Source organism: Centropristis striata, chromosome 14 (assembly GCF_030273125.1).
Source record: "Centropristis striata isolate RG_2023a ecotype Rhode Island chromosome 14, C.striata_1.0, whole genome shotgun sequence".
Taxonomy (NCBI): domain Eukaryota; kingdom Metazoa; phylum Chordata; class Actinopteri; order Perciformes; family Serranidae; genus Centropristis; species Centropristis striata.
Window position 1 is genome coordinate 11,636,627 of NC_081530.1, and position 20,841 is coordinate 11,657,467.

Consider the following 20,841-nt stretch of genomic DNA (forward strand, 5'->3'; position numbering starts at 1 on the left):
CTAAAAGAAGACACAAAATGACCAAAAAAGACACAAAAAAGACACAAAATGACAGAAAAAAAGGCACAAAATAACAAAAAAAAAGACACAAAATGACCGAAAAAGACACAAAAAAGACACAAAATGACAGAAAAAAGACACAAAATAACTAAAAAAAAGACACAACAAAAGACACAAAATGATCGAAAAAGACACAAAAAAGACACAAAATGACCAAAAAATACACAAAATAACCAAAATTGTTCGACTAAACACACAAGACACAAATAAAATCGAGTCCCACTAGAATAAAAAACAGAGTTGGATGACAGGATCACACACAATCACAAGATCACATTCATGTTGGTTTTTCTTTGTTTCTTTGGTTCAAAATGTTGATCCAGTAAGTCAGAATAAAAAATAAATTATTATTAGGTCATATAGGTTAGGTTGTGCTGAAAAAAAATATACCAACATGGAATTTAAACATTTTTAAGTGGTGTATACAGGCAGGATGAAAATGATTCAAAAATGGACTAAATAGCCCCAGACTCCATAGAGTTATGGATAAGTAATTGAGAGAACACAAACAACACAAACACAAACAATCTTTGCTTTTGCTTGCTGTTTTGACTTTATTTACTACTGTGTGCATTTCAGTGGGACCTCACACCCAGACACATTCACATCAGACTATGTCCTGGAGGTGCAGGAGGTTCCAGAGTCAGATTGGAAGCCCTGGCTGGTGGACTTTAATTTCTTGTTCTCCTTCTTCTTCCTCCTCCGCTCCCTGGATGCACTGGTCTCCCTCTCCGACTGCAGTGATTCTATGATCTCTCGTAGTATTTGGACTTGCCCAGCTAAGAACCACTTCTCACGCATCGCTTCATGCGCAGACTGCTCCAGCTGCTGCACCTTACCAGCCCACATCTGGATCATACAGATATGTCAGCGCAATCATTTTATTGACATATAAACATAATGTTAAGAACACTGAAAAAAGTGTAACATGCATATGTTCATTCAAACTAATAAGTGTCCATTTAAAAGAGGATAAAATTATTGATTTGATTGTAAAACTTATTCTTTTTGCATTTAGAGACATCAAGTTTGATTTATACTGAACTAAATATACGTCCTAAGGACCCGAAACAAAGTTTTTATTTTGTTCTTTATGACCTGCAGGTAATATTTTTAGTTTGAGTCAAAAGCACTGCACACTGCACAGTCAGACCGTGTATGTAATATGTTGCATATAGTTCATATGTTAAAGATTTATAAATACATTTAACCCTTTGATGCACAACATATTGACCCCCCTTCTAATGCACAACATGGGTCAAAAATGACCCGCATTCATTTCCCATGTTATTTAATGCTTGCTGTGTGTTTGTGTGCTCTATCTTTTGATATCAACTTATTTTATGATTGAATATCCCAAGTATTCTTTAAATATCTTGTTTTTGATAACAACAGATCATTATTTACATTTTGCCTCTCATACTTTCTGAAGAAAAAAAGTTTTTGTTTTATCACATTGCTAACTAATTGGCTAAGTAGCTTGCTAAGCTAACTACTTAGCCAAGAAGTTTAGTAGTTAGCTTAGCAAACTACTTAGATAAAAAATGGATATGGGTCATTTTTCACCCATGTTGTGCATTAGAAGGAGAGTGACGCGAAAAGGGATTTTATTAAAAAATGAATAAAGGAACACAAAATAAAGATGTATGATGATCAAAAACAAACTAATTGAGGAAAACCTGGAATACTGCATGATGAAAATAATTCATTGCACATAAAAATATATATCGGGTCATTTTAGACCCATGTTGTGCATCAAAGGGTTAATGTAACCTGTTGGCCAAGTGTCTTCTTTTATAGAGTTTTTAAGGTGGGAAACAAAAATGAGTTAAGTCAAATAAAATGTGAAAAATATAGTTTGGGTATATGTAAATAAAGTAACTGGTGTCAATGCAAATATTAATTCTTAATATTATAATTTGGTTCAATAACTAAAATGTTAAGAAAATAACTTGGATCAAGTCAAAGAATTAAGTTTGAGTCAAGTGCAGTATTATTGTTTACATCAACATAAAATAATCAGGTCATAAGAAGTTACTCAAGTTAGATTCTATGAAGTCAAATATTTTAGATGTGATATCTGGACATCATTTTTTTAGTTTGAGCAAGGTTATACTTTTTTCAGTGAAGAATTAGAATGGATTTTCCCCAGTGGCGGTTCTACACAGGGGCCTACAGGAGCCACTGCCCCTGTGAAGAAGCCCTTGGCCCCTGCTGTGGCCCCTGTGTAAAATTAATAATAAAATGATCAATATCTCAGTGTACACAAATGGAACCCAGAATGTGTACAATGTATTATAGTTTAATTGTGCATATATATAAAGATCATTCTCACTGGACTGCACTTGGTAAAATTCATAATAAAATGATCAATATCTCATTGTACACAAATAGAACATATATATAAAGATCATTCTCACTGGACTGCACTTTAAAAAACAGTAATTGTGCACAAAAATGAGAAATGTCATTGTCACACTGTCAGTGTATTTGTATCTTCCAAATAAACACTTAAAATAATAAAATTAGATTTTTAAATAAGCTAAAATAAAGGTTTTGAATGCTTAAATATCATATTTGCCTTTAAATGTGCCCCTCTGATTAAACACTGGCCCCTCCTTGGCCCCCACAGTAAAACTGGTCTAGAACCGCCAGTGATTTTCCCACCTGTGTGAACCACTCTATGATGACAGGAGCACCCACGGGCCCCTGCACACTCCCATCCCGCCTCATGTACACGTGTCCCTGGTCGACGTGATAAAGGCTTGGCTGATGGAAGACTGGAGGTGCTGTGAAGGTGAGGCACAGCACCTTGAGCTGCTCTTCTTTCACTCCGGGCTTTATCACAGGCAGGAAGCGCAGGCTGTAGTTGTGTGGAAGGAGAGGAGGATGGAATTGCTGTGCAGTAGAGTCCACCTGCAGGCGGGCGTTATCCTCCCTTTTATGGTCGAAACACACACCGCCCACCATTCCACTGTCACTCACCCCGACCAGCAGAGTACCTCCCCCACTGTTCAGGAAGGCACAGCCGTACCTGCGAACGTGAGAGCCGAAAACCATCTCCATATAGTTTCCTGAAATCAGACACATTTGTAAACCTTCAGGACTTCATTTCACTTGTATGTTTTGGAGACAGACACTCATGTGAACATTATAGGACAGAGCAACAAGGTTATAATAGTTTTTGATTTTCATTAGTTTTAGTTTTAATTTCGTTGTGAATTTTTGTTTTCAAATTAAGTTAGTTTTAATTCGTTTTTACTTTTGGAAAATGCTTAGTTTTAGTTTAGTTTTTATTAGTTTTAGTGTTAGTTTTAGTTTTTTTGTAATGGGGTATTTGTTGGGTGCCATATTCAAAATGGTCACAATAAATGTTGCCTTTATTTCCTTTCTCTGATCCATCTCAGCCCCAATAAGATTATTAAGTCATAAAACCAGATAGATGAAATAGATTTCATATCAACCAAAAAGGTTCACGTATGAAAAAAAGTTGTCAAAGACAAAAACAAAGGACATTTTCACTATAATTTTAGTTAGTTTTGTAACCACACAATACCGTTTCAGTTTGTTATTGTTTGAAAAAAACAACTCTTGTTTTTATATTTATTTCAGTTAACTGAAATGAATTTTCAATTCTAGTTTTCATTATTGATTATATAATAACTTTGCAGAGCAAGTTAAGCAAAATCACCTCAAATTTCCCAAAATGTTCCTTTAAACTAAAGCTTGACTCTGTTTGTTTCTAGTGTTTGAACATCACGATGATTTTTAAAATATAATTTTTCACGAGCTGAAAAAGGGCAACTTGGTAAGAATACTGAATCAATTAACCAATTATTAGACAGTTGACAGACAATAAAACTTTTTTAGACATAATAAAACAAACAAAAAAGTCCCTATTGCCCACCCGTAGAAGTGATTTTTAACAGGGTACATGTTGATAGTTCTAAGTCTGTTCTGTCCTACCTGTTCCCTGTTTGAACTCGATGCTGCGTGTCTCGTTGCCAACGTAAGCTCCGTACCAGAGCCACTGACAGCTGCTTATGTCCACTCCAATGATTGGCTGGGTGTCCTGGAGTGGGAAGAGAGCACATTGGGTCAGTAAGGTTAGGTCAGAGAAGGCTTGTAGAGTCCTCCACATTAGAAAAAGATAGGCTAAGAATGCCAGTTATTGTAGTAGGTGCATCAAGGTAGGATGCCTCCTGGATGCCTCCCATTAGAGGTGTTCCAGGCACGTTCAACTGGCCCTGGGGTCAACCCAGAACAAACTGGAGGGACTATGTGTCTCATCTGGCCTGGGAATATCTTGGGGTCCCCCATATATTATTTCCACCATCATTATTATAGTAATTGTAAGTAGAAAATTTTCTCTGGGGAAATTCTGAAAGGGCCACGGGGGCAACTGCGGGTGTGTGTACACTATGATGAGATTCTTCAGAGATTTCAAACAATTAATACTAGTAATGTTATGATACTATATTATATACAAGGAGCACACCTACAACAAGCATTCCTTTTCAAGTATTTATTTATACAGCAACCTATGACCTTTAACCTCAAAATGTGTGTGTATGTGTGTGTGAAACATGTGTATCTGGAGGAGTGTGTGGCCCTAATTAAAGAAGAAGGATCTAATGATTGATTGAAATTACTGGCCGTTATTGACCTATCATGGTCATATATATCATATACATATCATATATATTGCTATTTACCTGTAACTTAATGTCTTTTTTTGGTCATTTTGTGGGATTTTTTTTAGTAATTTTGTGTCTTTTTTGGTCATTTTGTGTCTTTTCTGGTCATTTTGTGTCTTTTTTGATAATTTTGTGGTCAATTTGTGTCTTTTTTGGTCATTTTGTTTATTTTTTGGGTGATCTGAACTGTGCGTGTGAGATTGTGTTCAGTGAGCGGGGGTCACGGACAACATGCATGTTAAATTGGGGGTTGCGACTCAAAAAGGTTGAGAACTACTGGTGTAGTGGTCAGCACTCTGGTCCAGTGGCGGACTCAGACTGTTTGAGGGGCAGGGGCGAAAAAATAAAAAGGGCACATCCTGCACAACATGGGGCCCCACCAGCACGCAAAAGCTATGATTCCTCATCCTTGATTACGATTAGGATTAAGTTAAAATGAATTAATGATATGGTACTGACAATTATGCCCCCCCAGGGGAGAATGTGGACATTTTTAAGTAAAATGCATCAATTTGGTGCACTTTGAGAGCTAAATGAGAGCAAACACCTCACATTCGTCATAACGACAGCAGAATGAAACCAATGCCTCTTTCGCATTCCCCGTTCATCGGCTATCAAAGAGACAAACATCTGCACCTCATTAGCTAACCACAACATGTTGGTTTGCCATATTCTGGCTCTAGAGGACACATCATCATAATTAATTGTACAAAGGGGCACCCTAGAGGGCACTTAATCATTTTTTTCATGTGTAAAGGGCAGCCAATAAGGCACTTCCTTTTGTTTTCACCACTCTAGAGGACACTTTAGTGCGCTTTTTCAACTAGGAGGCCTCCACCCTGAGTCCGCCACTGCTCTGGCCTCACAGCAAGAGGGCTCTGCAGCTCTTCTATGTGGAGTTTGCATGTTCTCCCTGTCAGTGTTGGTTCTCTCTGGGTCCTCCTGCTTCCTCCCACAGTCCAAAACCATGCAGCGTTTAATTGGTGACTCTAAACCCGTAGGAGTGAATGAGAGCATGAATGGTTGTCTGTCTCTATGTGTCAGCCCTGTGATAGTCTGAGACCTGTCCAGGGTGTACTCGCCTCTCACCCAATGTCAGCTGGGATCAGCTCCAGCCCCAAAATTGAGACAAGCGGTTAAGGAAAAAATGCATGGATACATAATGCACGTCCAACTGGTAGGAGGCCCCGGGGAAGACCCAGAACACGGTGGAGGAATTATATCTCTGTCCTGGCCTGGGAACACCTCGGGGTCCCCCAGGAGGAACTGGACGTTGTGGCTGGGGAGAGGGACGTCTGGAATGCCCTGCTTAGTCTGCTGCCCCTGCGACCCGGCCCCGGATAAGCGGAGGAAAATGGATGGATGGATGGATGGATGGATAATGCAAAAAAATGCAATTCACATCAACTTTGTTAATTTAGAACTATGCCATCCATTTGTGTGATTGATTACACTATGTAAATAGCTAAAGTAGGCCTGTTTTTTTGGGGTCTTTGTTGGACAGTACAGCTGAAGACATAAGACAGAAATGTATGTCACAATTGCACCCCTGCTGTGAAGACTCATATCTTATATATGACTTATATCCACTACTGACACTTCTATATATGACAGCTCCTTTGGCGTTAGCTTCCTGCAAAAGAACCGCCACTTCTAAATCATTGACGTTTTTTGGGAGTCTGGTGCAAGGCCATAATAGTTTTTGGATTTTTCATTAGTTTTAGATTTCATTTTGTTGTCAATTTTTGTTTTCAGATTCAGTTAGTTTTAATGAGTTTTTAGAGTGAGTTTGCTAGTTTTAATTAGTTTTTATTTTTGGGGGGAAAATGCTTAGTTTTACTTTAGTTTTAATTAGTTTTAGTGTTAGTTTTAGTTTATTTGTAATGGGGTATTTGTTGGGTGCGAGATTCAATAAGGTCACAATAAATGTTTCCTTTATTTCCTTTGTCTGATCCATCTCAGCCCCAATAAGTTTATTAAGTCATAAAACCAGATAGATGAAATAGATTTCATTTCAACCAAAAAGGTTTATGCATGAAAAAAGTTGACAAAGATGAAAACGAAGATCATTTTCACTCTAATTTTAGTTAGTTTTAGTTAGTTTTGTAACCACAAAATACAGTTTCAGTTAGTTATCGTTTTTATTTTTTATTTCAGTTAACGAAAATGTTTTTCAATTCTAGTTTTCGTTATTTCGTGAGTTTTCGTTAACTATAATATCCTTGTCTTCTTGTCACCATAATCACTTGTGATCTCACCTGTTGTGGTGTTCTCTGGTTCTGAACAGTCTGATTTTGGACTCTGGAGTTTCTCTTCCGTTTGGAGCCACCTACATTTTTCTGTCTTTGTTTGCCTTTCTTTTGATTTCTCCACTTGTATCCTTTCCCTTTACGTCTCTTCCCTGAACTGGCGTTTGATGAGCCAAAGCAGGTGGAGACATTAGGTTGTTGTGATTGTGGATTGGAGGAGGAAGCTGCCTGATTTAGATCACCATTGGACTTTTTGGATAATATCTCCCGTCTTGTACCTGAGACCTTCTCCTTCAACGTCCTCTTCCAAGGCTTTGAGCTTTTTGGCATTTGGCTGTGAATTGCAATTAAAAATTCAAAAACAATAACTTATACAACTCTAGATTTTCCAGGTCAACATGTGAGTTTTTACAAATACAGTCAGTTGTCTGTAAGCTTATTGTGTGTGATTCAGCATAAGATACACAGTGTGAGATGATAATAAGGGGGCGTCAGTGTGTGCTAAATAGATAAATGAACACGAGGAGGCTTGATAAATCATAAAGTCAAGGCTGATCAAAACAATGATCAATCAAAGCCGCGAGGCATGGCGAGGGAGCAGCGCTGCCACTACGCTGATGATGACAAAGCTTATGAGTGTGTGCCAATATACAGCAGTGAAGCGAGCGTCTTACCTTTGCCTGCTGCGCTGCTCAAAGTCAATCTGTTCGGGCTTTGCAAGTGTCTGTCTAAATTGTGGAAGAACCTCAAGTGTTCTTCAACACTTGGAACATTATGACATCATTCCAAATTATGATGCATTACGGAATGGAATTCTCCTTATGTAAGCATTAGAATGCCCAAACTGTGTTTCCTGTTTGTCTTCAGGAGTGAACAATCCAGCTACCAGGTTTTACATTAAATGTAATGAATCAAGCACGGTTAAGACACTCAACACTGACTTGACAACAGTCCATTCCAAATGATACAAACAAGGCTGGGCAACCGGGGGGTAACTGCCACAGGGCCACATTGCAAAAAAGGTGTGTCTAAAAACCAGATAAAAACACTAAATCTGAGGGAAATGATCTTGCTGCATGGACAGATAATTTACCTTGACAAGATTTCTTAAATTAAGATTATTAAATCTAGAAATAAGCATGTTGTACGCTTAGAATAAGGACTTAACTCTTAAACAAGATAAATTAAAGCTGCAAGCAGCGATGAACTGGCCCGAGCAGAGTGCACTGACAATTATTTGTTTCTTACCAAGATAAAAAAAAAAAACTTTAGATTTAGAAGTGTTAGATCATTTATCTTGTTTTAAGAGTTAATTTCTTATTTTAAGCGTACAACATGCTTATTTCTAGATTTAACAATCTTAATTTAACAAATCTTGTCAAGTGAAATTATCTGTCCATGCAGCAAGATCATTTCCCTCAGATTTAGTGTTTTTATCTTGGTTTTTAGACACACCTTTTTTGCAGTGCACAGTCCCCTGGGGGCCCAGAGGCCCTTTACCTTAAAGTTAGAGAGACTTTATCCCAAATCAGACACCGTTCCTTACTGTATCTCAAATCAGACACATCTGCAACGCCGCAATTTCTGGTGTTTTCACGGTCATTTCGAACAAGATCGCCACCACCAGTGTAGGTATAATTGATTTATACATATTTAACAATCTATGTGTGAAATTTAATTCATGTATATGGAGATTTACATGTTTATTTACAATATGAAAGTAAATCTGATGAGAGAAAGCAGTAAGAATGCTCACTCACGACACTCAGGCGACAATCTTAAATGTACATCTTTATTTTTACTGCACTGTATTTTAATGTGAAGGACAGAAGGGGGGCGTGTCTATGTTCCCCCGGATCCTATGTTCCCCTGTTTGTATGAGACTGGGGAATATAGGACACTTTTTCCCCGCTTTTCCCAAAAAGGGTCCTATGTTCCCCGGTCTGTTACTCTTTCCACCATTACTGCCAAATTCCATGGCAAATAGACCTAACCCTAATCCTATTTAAAAAGCAAAAAAATGAAAATGAAAATAACCAGAAAGTAGCTGCTGTGCAAATTTAAGTTTGCCATGCTGAGAGTCTACCGTAAAGATTGATTGATTACGGGGAACATAGCATTATATGCTACAGGGGAACATAGGACCCTTTTTGGGGAAAACAGGGCACACAGGACCTTTTTTCGAAAAAAGGGTCCTATGTGCCCTGAGCGGGGAACATAGGGATGACCCCGACAGAAGTACATTCCAGGTGTGTTGATAATGATGATTGATAATGGCGATATTTATTTGGCTTACCCAGAAACATCCAATTTCCCCGGAAAAACTGCTTATTGTTTTACAGCGAGGAGATCTAACTGTCTGATTTAGGATACAGTTAGCTCACGGCTAATTCACCGGCGTTAGCGTCCTTTCGCCGACTCTGGTAAACCCGAGGCTAACATACACGGTTAAAACAATATACGGTTCGAAAGATAAGAAGTTCGACTTTAGTTTCACACCATTTAATTAGTTGGAGGCATGACATACTCATTTAATTGAATCATCATTTAATATGAAATTTTGATAGAATCTCAGCCGAACAGTGTCCGAATGTCCTTCTGGATTATGTTCGCAATTTGAAAACGCCTTCATTCAGTCCCCCTATAAAGAATTAGGGGTTGTGTGCAGTAGATTTTTAGGGAGAGATAGCAGGTCAACAATAATTGCAGCATAGAAGTGGTGTATATAATCTGAAAGTTGTGAACCTGAAGACTAATTTCTTGAAGACTTGTGTTTGATGTTTGGCTTTCTGAAGTCCATTTCCATGCTTCACTGTGTCCAGTAAGTTGTTGCAGCATCTTTCTTTGTTACACATATGGTTGGTGGTGAATTAAGCCACTTCTTTAATTCAAGAATGGATAAAAATTGGTTAAAAACCCTTCACAATATTACATCAATACACCAAGATCTTCAGAACAACATAGAAAAATCCATGCTGTGTTGTGAAACCCCTTATTGTCAGTATACATAGGAAGCAGGCAAAAATAATGCATGAGAAAAACTATGTGGTTTAGCCTGCTTTTCTAGCAAAACTGCATTTTTTGTGATTGTTTGTAACCAAAATCATTTTTTTGTACCTATTTGGATTTCTGTGATTGAAATTGTATACTTCCATAATTAACCCCCAAACAGAAATCATATTACTATGTAGGATAATTAGACATTTTTCTCTCTTGTATGAAATGTTCAAGCTGAGCTCAGGGAAGGATTCATGTTAAAATACTTTCCCATGGGCTTTTAGAGTGACAAGAAAGAATTAAGCAAATACTTTTGCTTAATTTTGCCATTATGTTTTTTTTTTATTGCATTGGCTTCTGTCAAACCTGTCTCCTAGAAATTATGCTTCTCTCATGATTATTACAATGGCATTTTATGGCTTTAGTGCCAGTAAAGAGATGACAGTAAACAATGGAGAGAGACGCAACTAATGTCCCCAGCTGGATTCAATCTAGGAACATTAAGGTCCAGGGTCAATGCTCGGGCTGCAATCGACCTGATTATTATTTTTTTTAATTCTGACTTACTGGATCAACATTTTCAACACAAAAAAACACACAAAAACACATACTTTTTTTTTTTTTTACAAAAACCACCCAAAAATTTACAAAAAACGCACATAAAACACACAGAAACAAACAAAAGATTTACAAAAAAACCCCACAAAAAAACACAAAAATCACACAAAAAACATTAAAGACAATGAATTAAAAATGCTGAATGCAAACTGCAAAATTTGAAAAACCTCTGCAAAAACTTACACTTGGTCGAGGTGTTTTTAACCTTTGGTGAAAAAGAGTTGATGCACTAAATTGGACATGTAAACTTCTGAAAAAGCTGACAGCAGGGCTCCATGCTGCTTCGTTTTTACGTTGCAACGTCATGAAGAAGTCTTGCTCCGGTGCTTTCGTGGACTCCAGAGGGTTAACTTGAGTAGAACAGCAGCTAAACTTATATGCTATGGTGTTGGCCTGTGCATAAAACTACACTGTCTGTATATGTCATCATCATCATTCATATCGTCTGCAATACAATGACCAAGGTATTTCATCTTTTTGGAGACCTCAAGACAATTATTGGATAGTTTGAACACAGGGAAATTAAGCCATTTATCGGTAACACTTTACAATAACCATAATTTATAAATGGTAAACAGATTATTAGACAGTTTATTAATGTCATCATTTATAAACCATATATAGGCCATTTAGAAAGGTAAATACATAATTTATTAATGTTTAACTAACTAAACCATTTATAAATGGCTAATAGATGGTATATTAATATAAGTTTATAGTTACTTTACCATTAACAAACTGATAAATTAAAATTAATAGTTTATCAATAGTTTTAGTTGCACTCATTATAACATATTAACACCATATTAAGTATGTTAATGATTTTGAAATGATTGATATACCTTTAAGAAATTGGTTGAAAACATTTAAAGATTAAATATGTAAAGCACTTTGTAAATGGTTAATAATTGGTCTATAAACCATCTATAAACATCACTTAGTTGGTTATTGTAAAGTGTTACCCATTTATCCTGTTTTGTTCTGTTCTGCATATTAAAACAGCACTTTTGCTGGAATTATATTTTATATCAAATTCCAAATTGTCGTCATGGGGAGGTCGATGACTCACATCCATAGGCATGGATCATGGACTCATTTTTCATTTTAATTCAAAATGTGGCATCTTTTTACAACAAATTGCTGTGAGAACATAAATGTAACCTTAAAATTGTTTAATCATGCTTTACTGACTAAAAGAAGAAAAAAACCCATTGTGAGTGAACATTTAGCAGATGGCTTCATTATAGACATAATCCTGGCTGCATTACATTTCTCAGTGGTATATAAACATAATTCCTGGCAGAGCATATATGAAGAAGCTCCTGCTGCCCAGCACTACTCAGACTAAAAGTAACAAGTGAATAATTCACTTTACAATGCTATTGTGATTCATCTTTAACTTTGTTTAGTGTTTTTTCTTTGATTACACTCAAAATAAATGTGCAGAATGGTGGAGTTTTACGTTAAAAAACCGGCAGCTGCGGTTGCTGGAACTTTACCGTAATAAAAAACTTTTTGCAACTTTTTCTACGGTAAAAAGATATTGGCATCCGCTCAATTTCACGTTTAAGAATGACATTTTATTTCATTTTTTACTGTATAAATAAAAAGTTTTTCCATCAAAAGAAACACTGTTCTGCCATATAATTGACAAGAAAATACTTTATAAATGCCGCATAAATGAACGATTTTACCATTCAATATTTCAGTATACTTCTGTTAGAGATATGTGTTTAGTGTTTATATATGTTTAGTACACTTAACAGTGAGAAAAAGTGTTTTACAAAAAATAAATGTAAAAATTACGGCTTTTATATATATTACAGTATATTTTTGCTACAAACACGGTGCCAGTGTATTTTACAGTGGAGTAATGTATTTTAAAAAAAAAAAAAACTGTAAAAAATACTGTTTTGGCTGATATATACATTTACAGTGTTTCATTGTTACTGAAACTGAATTAACTCATTTATCATTTTACGGTCTTTTACTGTCATGGTTTAGTAGTTTTTCACCGTAAAATCTACAGACATTTTTTTTACAGTGTAGGCAATAAAAAATGTAAAGTAACATCTGCCATCAATACATTGTTAGCCATCCATTTTTGAAAAAAAAAAAAATTTAAGAGCCACTGGACATTATGTGTGTTATAAACATGACAGCCTGTCCTCCTGTCAAAACCATAGCGAAAAAATGAGCTTAATTGACGTGGTTGTGACTGACAAACGGAGGTTAAAAGGGCGGATTCCCATGGCCAGTTGCAAGGTTATTATAATTAACGAAAACTAAGGAAATAACAAAAACTAGAATTAAAAAAACATTTTCATTAACTGAAGTAAAAATAAAAACAATAACTAACTGAAACTGTGTTTTGTGGTTACAAAACTAAAACTAACTAAAATTAAAACTTTGTCAACTTTTTTCATATGTAAACCTTTTTGGTTGATATGAAATCTATTTCATCTATCTGGTTTTATGACTGAATAAACTTTTTGAATATTGCACCCAACAAATACCCCATTACAAAAAAACTAAAACTAACACTAAAACTAATAAAAACTAAGCTAAAACTAAGCATTTCCCAAAGAATAAAAAACTCTAAAAACTGAATTTAAAAAACAAAAAAATCACGAGATTAAAACTAATGAAAAATCCAAAACTATTATAACCTTGGTCAGTTGGAGTGGTGGATGGGTACACAGGCAAGGAGAGCAGGGTCTCGTGTGAAAACAAAAGTAAACCATTTTTAACTTACGTTGCGTGAATCACGTTTTTGAACGTAACTTAAGCTTTTTACGTAACATACGTTTATTTACTGTTTAAACTGTCTTTTATAACGCCATCAGAAGTTTTTTACCCTTAACCTAAGGTCAGTGGTTTTACAACATAAATCTACTGAAACTGGAGCCTTTTTTTACAACCGCGGACCGTATCTGTGTGCTATTTTTAGAATGTGCCGTTGTACCTCAAGCCTGCGAGCTGTGCCGCGTTACGTTAATATGTGCCCTGAAACGCGAGCCGCGACACGTGCCGTCATTTTTTTATTTTATTTTATTTTTTTAAAGATATTTTTGGGGCATTTTGTAGCTTTATTGACAGTAGAGATATTGAGAGTGAAAGGGGGAGACAGAGGGGAAAGGGCCGTAATTTGTGGTACTGACACGTGACCTCTTCCGGCGTTTATGTTGGAGAACTTGTTGAAATATGATAATATTTAATATAATTTAAGACATTGTCAATAATGTTTTGTTGTGACAATCAGCACCATAACTGCTGAGGCCTCAGCAGCATGCCAGGAATTATGTTTATATACCTCTGAGAAATGTAATGCAGCCAGGATTATGTCTGTAATGAAGCCATCTGCTAAATGTTCACTAGCAATGTTGTTGTTTTTCCTTTTAGTCACGAAAGCATGATTAAACAATTCTAAGGTTACGTTTATGTTCTCACAGCAATTTGTTGTATATTAAAAGATGCCACATTTTGAATAAAAATGAAAAATGAAAGCATGGTCCATGCCTATTCTTAACCAAAGTGCGACACATGGGATGGTGAGTCATCTACGTCACCATGACGACGATGTTCTACGTCCTACTATGGAACTAAATCTCGGCAGAATTTTTTCTCAAAAATGAAATTGACAAACCTTTATTATCAGTGTTGGTTCTACACAGGGGCATACAGGGGCAACTAGCCCTGTGAAGAAGCCCTTGGCCCCTGCTGTGGCCCCTGTGTCAAATTAATAATAAAATGATCAATTTATAACAAATGAACAACGGAACAATTTTTACCTATTTTTTGTCCAAACAATATCTCATTGTACACAAAAGGAACCCAGAATGTGACATTGTATAATAGTTTAATTGTGCAATAAAAGCTTTTGTATATAAAGATCATTCTCATTGTACTGCACTTTCAAAATAAAAAAAGTAATTGTGCACAAAAATGAGAAATGTCAATATCGTACAAAAATAATTATTATAGTTATTTTTATTGTCTCATTGTTTCAATGAATGTATTTGTATATTCCAAATTTACTTAAAATATTTTTAATCAATCAAATCAAAATTACTTTATTCATCCCTGAGGGTAAATTCAGTTAGTCTGGTAGAATCTCTGTTAGAATGAGACAGCCTGATGGCTGTAGGAGAGAAGGATCTTTTGAATCTCTCCGTCCTGCAACGGAGAGAGAGGAGCCATCCACTGCTGTTTTTTTGGTCCATAAAGGTTTTGTGTAGCGGATGATCCGGGTATTTCAGGATGGCCTTGGACATCTTGACAGTGCATGTCTCCACCACCTCCTCCAGTGTGTCCAACCTGGCTCCAACCACAGAACCAGCTCTTTAGACCAGTCTGTCCAACCGCCTTGCATCTCTGTGTGTGATGCTGCCTCCCCAGCAGACTGCAGCATAAAACAACACACTACCACCACAGACTGATAAAACATCTGCAGCATCTTACTACAGATGTCCAGAGATCTGAGCTTCAAGAAGAAAAAGAGGTGGCTCTGCCCCTTTCGTAGAGAGCGTCTGTGTTTAGGGACCAGTCCAACTTATTATCCAGGTATACACCTAGATACTTAGAACTTGGCACCACCTCCATGTCCACCCCACAGGTATTCACTGGCTGAAGAGGGGGCTTGAACCTGCGGAAATCTATGATCATGAATGCTTAAAAATCATCTTTTCTTTCTAATGTGCCCCTCTGATTAAACACTGGCCCTTGGCCCGCCACAGTAAAATTGGTCTAGAACAGCAACTGCTTAATGTCTATGTCAAGTATTGCAGTTGCTATGGAGTTTTAACGGTATATATTCCCTTTTGTACTGGTTAGTTTCTGTGGCTCAAAACAAAAATGGGTGTTGTACTAGCACACCATACTTTAACCCTCTGAAATCACCAAAAGCTCCAAATCCTGACTTCTTCATCTCATCCAGACTAGTAAACAAAGCAGCGTGGAGCCCTACTGTAAATTTACCTCTAAAGTTCTGGCTGTAAACTCCATGAGGCCAGTTTCAGTTTGATGATGATATACCAAGTAAAACTGGAGACAAGCTCAAATATATTTAGTATAAAATGATAGAACTGGATGTAACCCTCTTATATGTTAGATTTGACACCTTTGTTCACATTTGCAACATTTAAAATTCATTATTGAGCATGATAGTGTTTTGAAAGTAATAAAGCAGTAAAATGCCCAAAAAAATCTTTAAAAAAAAAATAAAAAAATCGCATTTTATGTTGGACTAAAGGACTAAAAAAGACAAAAAATGACTAAAAAAAGACACAAAATGACCCCAAAAAAAAGACAAAAAAAATGACCAAAAAGGGTTAAAAAAAGACACAAAATGACTAAAAAAAGACATAAAATGACTAAAAAAAGACACAAAATGACCAAAAAAGACACAAAATGAAAAGACAAAATGGCAGAGAAAAGCCACAGAAGAAGACACAAAATGACCAAAAAAATACACAAAAAGAGACAAAATTACCAAAAAAGACACAAAATAACAAAAAAAGACACAAAATGACCACAAAATTACAAAAAAGGTTTAAAAAGACACAAATTTAAAAAAAAAAGACAAAATGAGAAGACAAAATCTCAGGCAGGATGAAAAGGATTCAAAAATGGACAAAATAGCCCAAAACTCCATAGAGTTAAGGATACTTATACACAATGCACATCCAGTGGATCTCATTCTTGCCCGGCCCTGCAACAAAGTCTTATTTGCACAGAAAAAGAGTTTAGCCCAATTAATTAAGGTTCATCTCCTTTTCCATGCCATTTAATAACTAAATAGTGGAAAGCACACAAGCACATTTTCACTGAGTGAGGAAGTGAAGCAGAACAATGAGCACAAACAGTTTGATTTGCAGCTGTAACACTTTACCTGCAGTGGTGCTCATTCAGCATTATAAAGCATCATAAAAAGCACTATGAGCATGTTGTAAGTGCGTGATAATTACTATAATCAGAACATAATACCATGAAAACAATATATGCTGAAGCTGATGTTGAGTTAATGAGATCCTGTGAAACAGCCACTTGAGGTCAGTGTTGTTCTAAGTTAAGAGCCATGAGTAGTCCTGGTTGTTACCATGTCCTGAATCTGAGGTCAACGCACGCCAACACATCCAGTGACCTGAGTGAGGAGAGGCCATATGCTGCTGCAGCCTCACAGGAGCCACAGTGAGATGATAATATGATGCTAAATGTAAGCAGTGACACTCTGATGGAGCCTGAGACAAAGGCTCTCTGATGCATGCAGCAATGTCTAGGCAATAGTTTCCATGCAACTGAAATACAATGGGAAAAATGTCGCTCAGTAATTGTAACATCAACATGAAACTGGATTTTGAGATGGCAGGAAAAAAAGCGAGGGAAGAGCTGCTGGAGGGCAGGAATGAATCACACCAAATGGTTTCATGTCAGTTTTGTGTATTCATGTAAATGGGATTTCAAACCAAATCTTCCAGATGTGAGGAATGCTTTTGTTTGTGGAACAGTGTACAGTGAATGGGAACATGGTGAGAATAACAGCTCTGATTACACCATATTTCATTCTCTAATTGGGATGATTTCCAGTGAATGAAATCGTAGGTAAGTTGGTTTATTTTGCATTGGAAACCTCCTGAGGAAGATGTTACCGGCTTATACTGTTTATTGTCTATTGTTTCATAAATCCAAATCTTGCCACCCTGGTTTGCTACCAAAAAACCTGTGGCATTTTGTTATTATTTCCCCCCTTTTTTTAACCCTTTGATGCACAACATGGGTCTAATGTGACACGACTACGTTTTTATATTCTATATCTTTGCAATAAACTAATTTCATCATTCAGTATTGCAGGTTTTCCTCAAATAACTTGTTCTTCACCATCATGCATCCTAATTTGTTGTTCTTTTCTTACTTTTTCAATAAAACCCCTTTTTTTTATCACTACGCTTCTAACTCAAAAGGTCATTTTTGACCCATGTTGTGCATTAGAAGGTGTTTATATGTTGTCACCAGTTTAGAACCTGACAAAGAAGACACAAATATTAACTATCCTATTTTGTTAAATTGGTGTTTTTCCAATGGACATTATTATTTGGTGGCTCTAATAAGTCTCAAATGTTAAAATATGTGATTTTCCAATGTAATCTGGTGGTTCTAACAACTCTTTTAAAGTTAAACCTTAAAAAGAAGACAAACATAGTTACACATATATATATTAAAATTGTTAATTTAGTGACTCTTTTCACTTTTTGTATCACTACGCTTCTAATGCACAAGGTCATTTATAACTCATGTGTGTAAACTTGATTTTATAATACAAAAACTATTTTTCTTCATAAAGTATGAAAGGAAAATGGATATAATGATCTGTTGTAATAAAAAAAAGATATTCAAACACACAGATAGCATGAAATAACATGGGAAATGAGTGCGGGTCATTTTTTACCCATGTTGTGCATCAAAGGGTTAAATTCAATTCAGTCGATTTAATATTTCATTACATTTTCTGTTAATTTTATCTCCCTAAACACTGTTGCAAAAACCTCTCCTCCTTACCAGGATATTCTGTTTAGGAACACATTAGTAACTTCCTTCATTATATTTGATGTTTTGTTTGTAATTAATCAGAAATTAGCCTATAAAACCCACCGTTTGTAACAAATGTGTATTATTGAAACCCTGTAAAGTGGCAGACTCAACACTGACAACATGACCTCAGCGTCCTGTATGTTAGCTATGCTTCATTATCAATCCATGTGTTGATTATTTTCTCTATTAATCAACTGACCGTTGGCTAAGCACACCCTGTGTTAGCTACTGTTGCTTCACCTGTCAGGCTTCTGCTAGTTAGCTGCTGTGATCAGTTGTATTTGGCTTGCTAATTGAGCAAACATTAGCTGCATGAGTTGGTTGAAAACATGGTCTCTGGCTTAGTTTTTAATGTCGGCAACTAACTCCTTTTAAAATGGGAATCTTGTGAATAATAATAATAAATATAATAATACCTTTATTTATATAGCACCTTTAAAAACAGCGTTCACAAAGTGCCTGGACAGAACAAGCATGAATAAAACTCCTGCAACATAAGAAACCAACAATGAAGAAATATGTATATATATATATATATATATATATATATATATATATATATATATATATATATATATATATATATATATATATATATATATATATATTATTCCATATATTCTAGGTTCATTCAATATATTCAAAGTTTCATTCAATATATTCAAGTTTCATTCCATATATTCAAGAACTGATTCCATATATTCAAGCTTCATTCAGTATATTCAAGAATTCATTCAATATATTCAAAGATTAATTTCCTGAACGGCATGCCATAATGCACGTCACATGAATGCAAGTCTGTAAAAATGTGTTTTGAGAAGTGACTTAAAATAATTCACTGATTCAGGGAGCCTTAGGTCCTCAGGCAGGGCGTTCCAGAGTGGAGGGGCCCTGATGGTAAACACCCTATCACCTTTAGTTTAGAGCCTGGACTTTGGAACAGCCAGAAGGGACCCACCTGAGGACATAAGGTGTCAATATCTCTGAAATGTAACTTGGAGCCAGACGTGCTTTAAAAGTGATCGGTAGCCCCATTTTACATCACAATATATCAAATTCTAGAGACTGTGTTTTCAACAAAAATAACTGTTTGTTTCAATTTGTTATATTTAGTGGATCTAGAGGAACTGGTTTGCAGGGATAAAGATAAATATTTACTTACTAAATATTACTGGTGGCCTGTAAGAAATCAATAACGAAGAAATGGCTGAAGAGGGAGGCACCTAGTGCAGATGAATGGATTGATATTGTGTACAGCATCTTTGTAATGGAAAGAATTACTTTCAATTTAAGAACACAAAAAGAGGTATTCATTGAAAATTGGCAAAAATGGATTACGTCTCTACCATAAAACCAGATTTCAGGTAATCTCAGATTGGACTATCAGAATAATTTCATTTCTTTGTACCTTTCCCCCTTTTTTTATTTATTTATTTATTTATTTTTTGGGGGGCGTTTTCTAATCCCCTTTTGTATGCTTTTACTTTTCCCTTGATATTTTCTGTATTTGTCTATAGGTCTTCATGTTGATTGTTCGTTTGTTAATTTCAAAAACCAATAAAAAGTAAATGACAAAAAAAAAGTGATAGCTTAAAACTAACAGGGAGCCAGTGAAGAAAAGCTAAAATTGGAGTAATGTGCTGTCGTCTGTTAAAACCAGTCATTTGAGCGGAGCAGGAGGATCTTTGGTTGTTCCTCCATCATCTCTGGCTCTAGCAGGGGTCATGGTGTCTGGGAAAGTGCAGCTGCTTGAGAATGGTAAGCTCTGCTCTACTGTTGTTGTCGCCTTTCTTAAGCGAACACATGTCGGCCGCAGCTTGTGGTGCAAACTGGGACAGTTTGCTAGTGAATGTGGAAAAGTGGGATGTATTTGGGTTTTCCCCAGATATTTACTGGGACCCAGAACACCCACCTCGAAACCGGGACAATCCAGGGCAAACTAGGGTGTCACCAGCTGATGATCAATGAGAAAAGACAAGGAAAAACTCTCAAAGTCAGTGAGGATTTTGGTAACACTTTACAATAGCCATCATTTATAAAGGGTAAAGAGATTTACCGTTTATTAATGTTTAATCATCATTTATAAACCGTATATAAGCCATTTAGAATGGTAAATAATTTAATAATTTTAACTAACTATATAATTTAAAAATTGCAAATAGATGGGATATTAATATAAGTTTATAGTTACTTTACCATTAACAAACAATTAATAGTTTATTAATAGTTTTACTTGCACTCATTATAACATTTTTAACACCATAAAAAGTATTTTAATGATTTTTAAATGATTAATTTACCTTTTAAGAAATTGGTTTAAAACATTTAAAGATGAAATATGTATTGCACTTTGTAAATGGTTAATAATTGGTCTATAAACCATCTATAAACATCACTTAGATGGTTATTGTAAAAAAGAAATAAGGTCTGAAGAGATGTTCACGCTTTGGTGAGTTTTTACGTGTCCTTAAAAAGGCGGTTGCTAACAAGTGGCTAAATGCGACTACAGTGGTTGTCAGGGACATTAAACGTCATCACACCGGACACGGACACACTGTAAAACAATTTTGTAGAAGTTACAGTAAAACACTGTCAAATTACATGAGAAATAGGGCGTAAAATTAAAAATTATA

The 20,841-nt window shown here is 35.9% G+C and overlaps 1 protein-coding gene across 1 annotated transcript in view; it reads right to left on the reverse strand.

The window, feature by feature from the left end:
* Nucleotides 1–493: 493 nt before the first annotated feature.
* LOC131985260 (schlafen-like protein 1) overlaps nt 494–20,841 on the reverse strand; it is a 32,036-nt gene continuing 11,688 nt past the window's right edge. The window contains exons 2-6 of the mRNA XM_059350302.1: nt 7,681–7,734; nt 7,016–7,340; nt 4,027–4,132; nt 2,728–3,134; nt 494–909 (exon numbers count right to left, since the gene is read on the reverse strand). Coding sequence (XP_059206285.1) covers nt 673–909; nt 2,728–3,134; nt 4,027–4,132; nt 7,016–7,340; nt 7,681–7,734 — 1,129 coding nt within the window. The 3' untranslated portion in view covers nt 494–672. The remainder of the gene's footprint in view (nt 910–2,727; nt 3,135–4,026; nt 4,133–7,015; nt 7,341–7,680; nt 7,735–20,841) is intronic.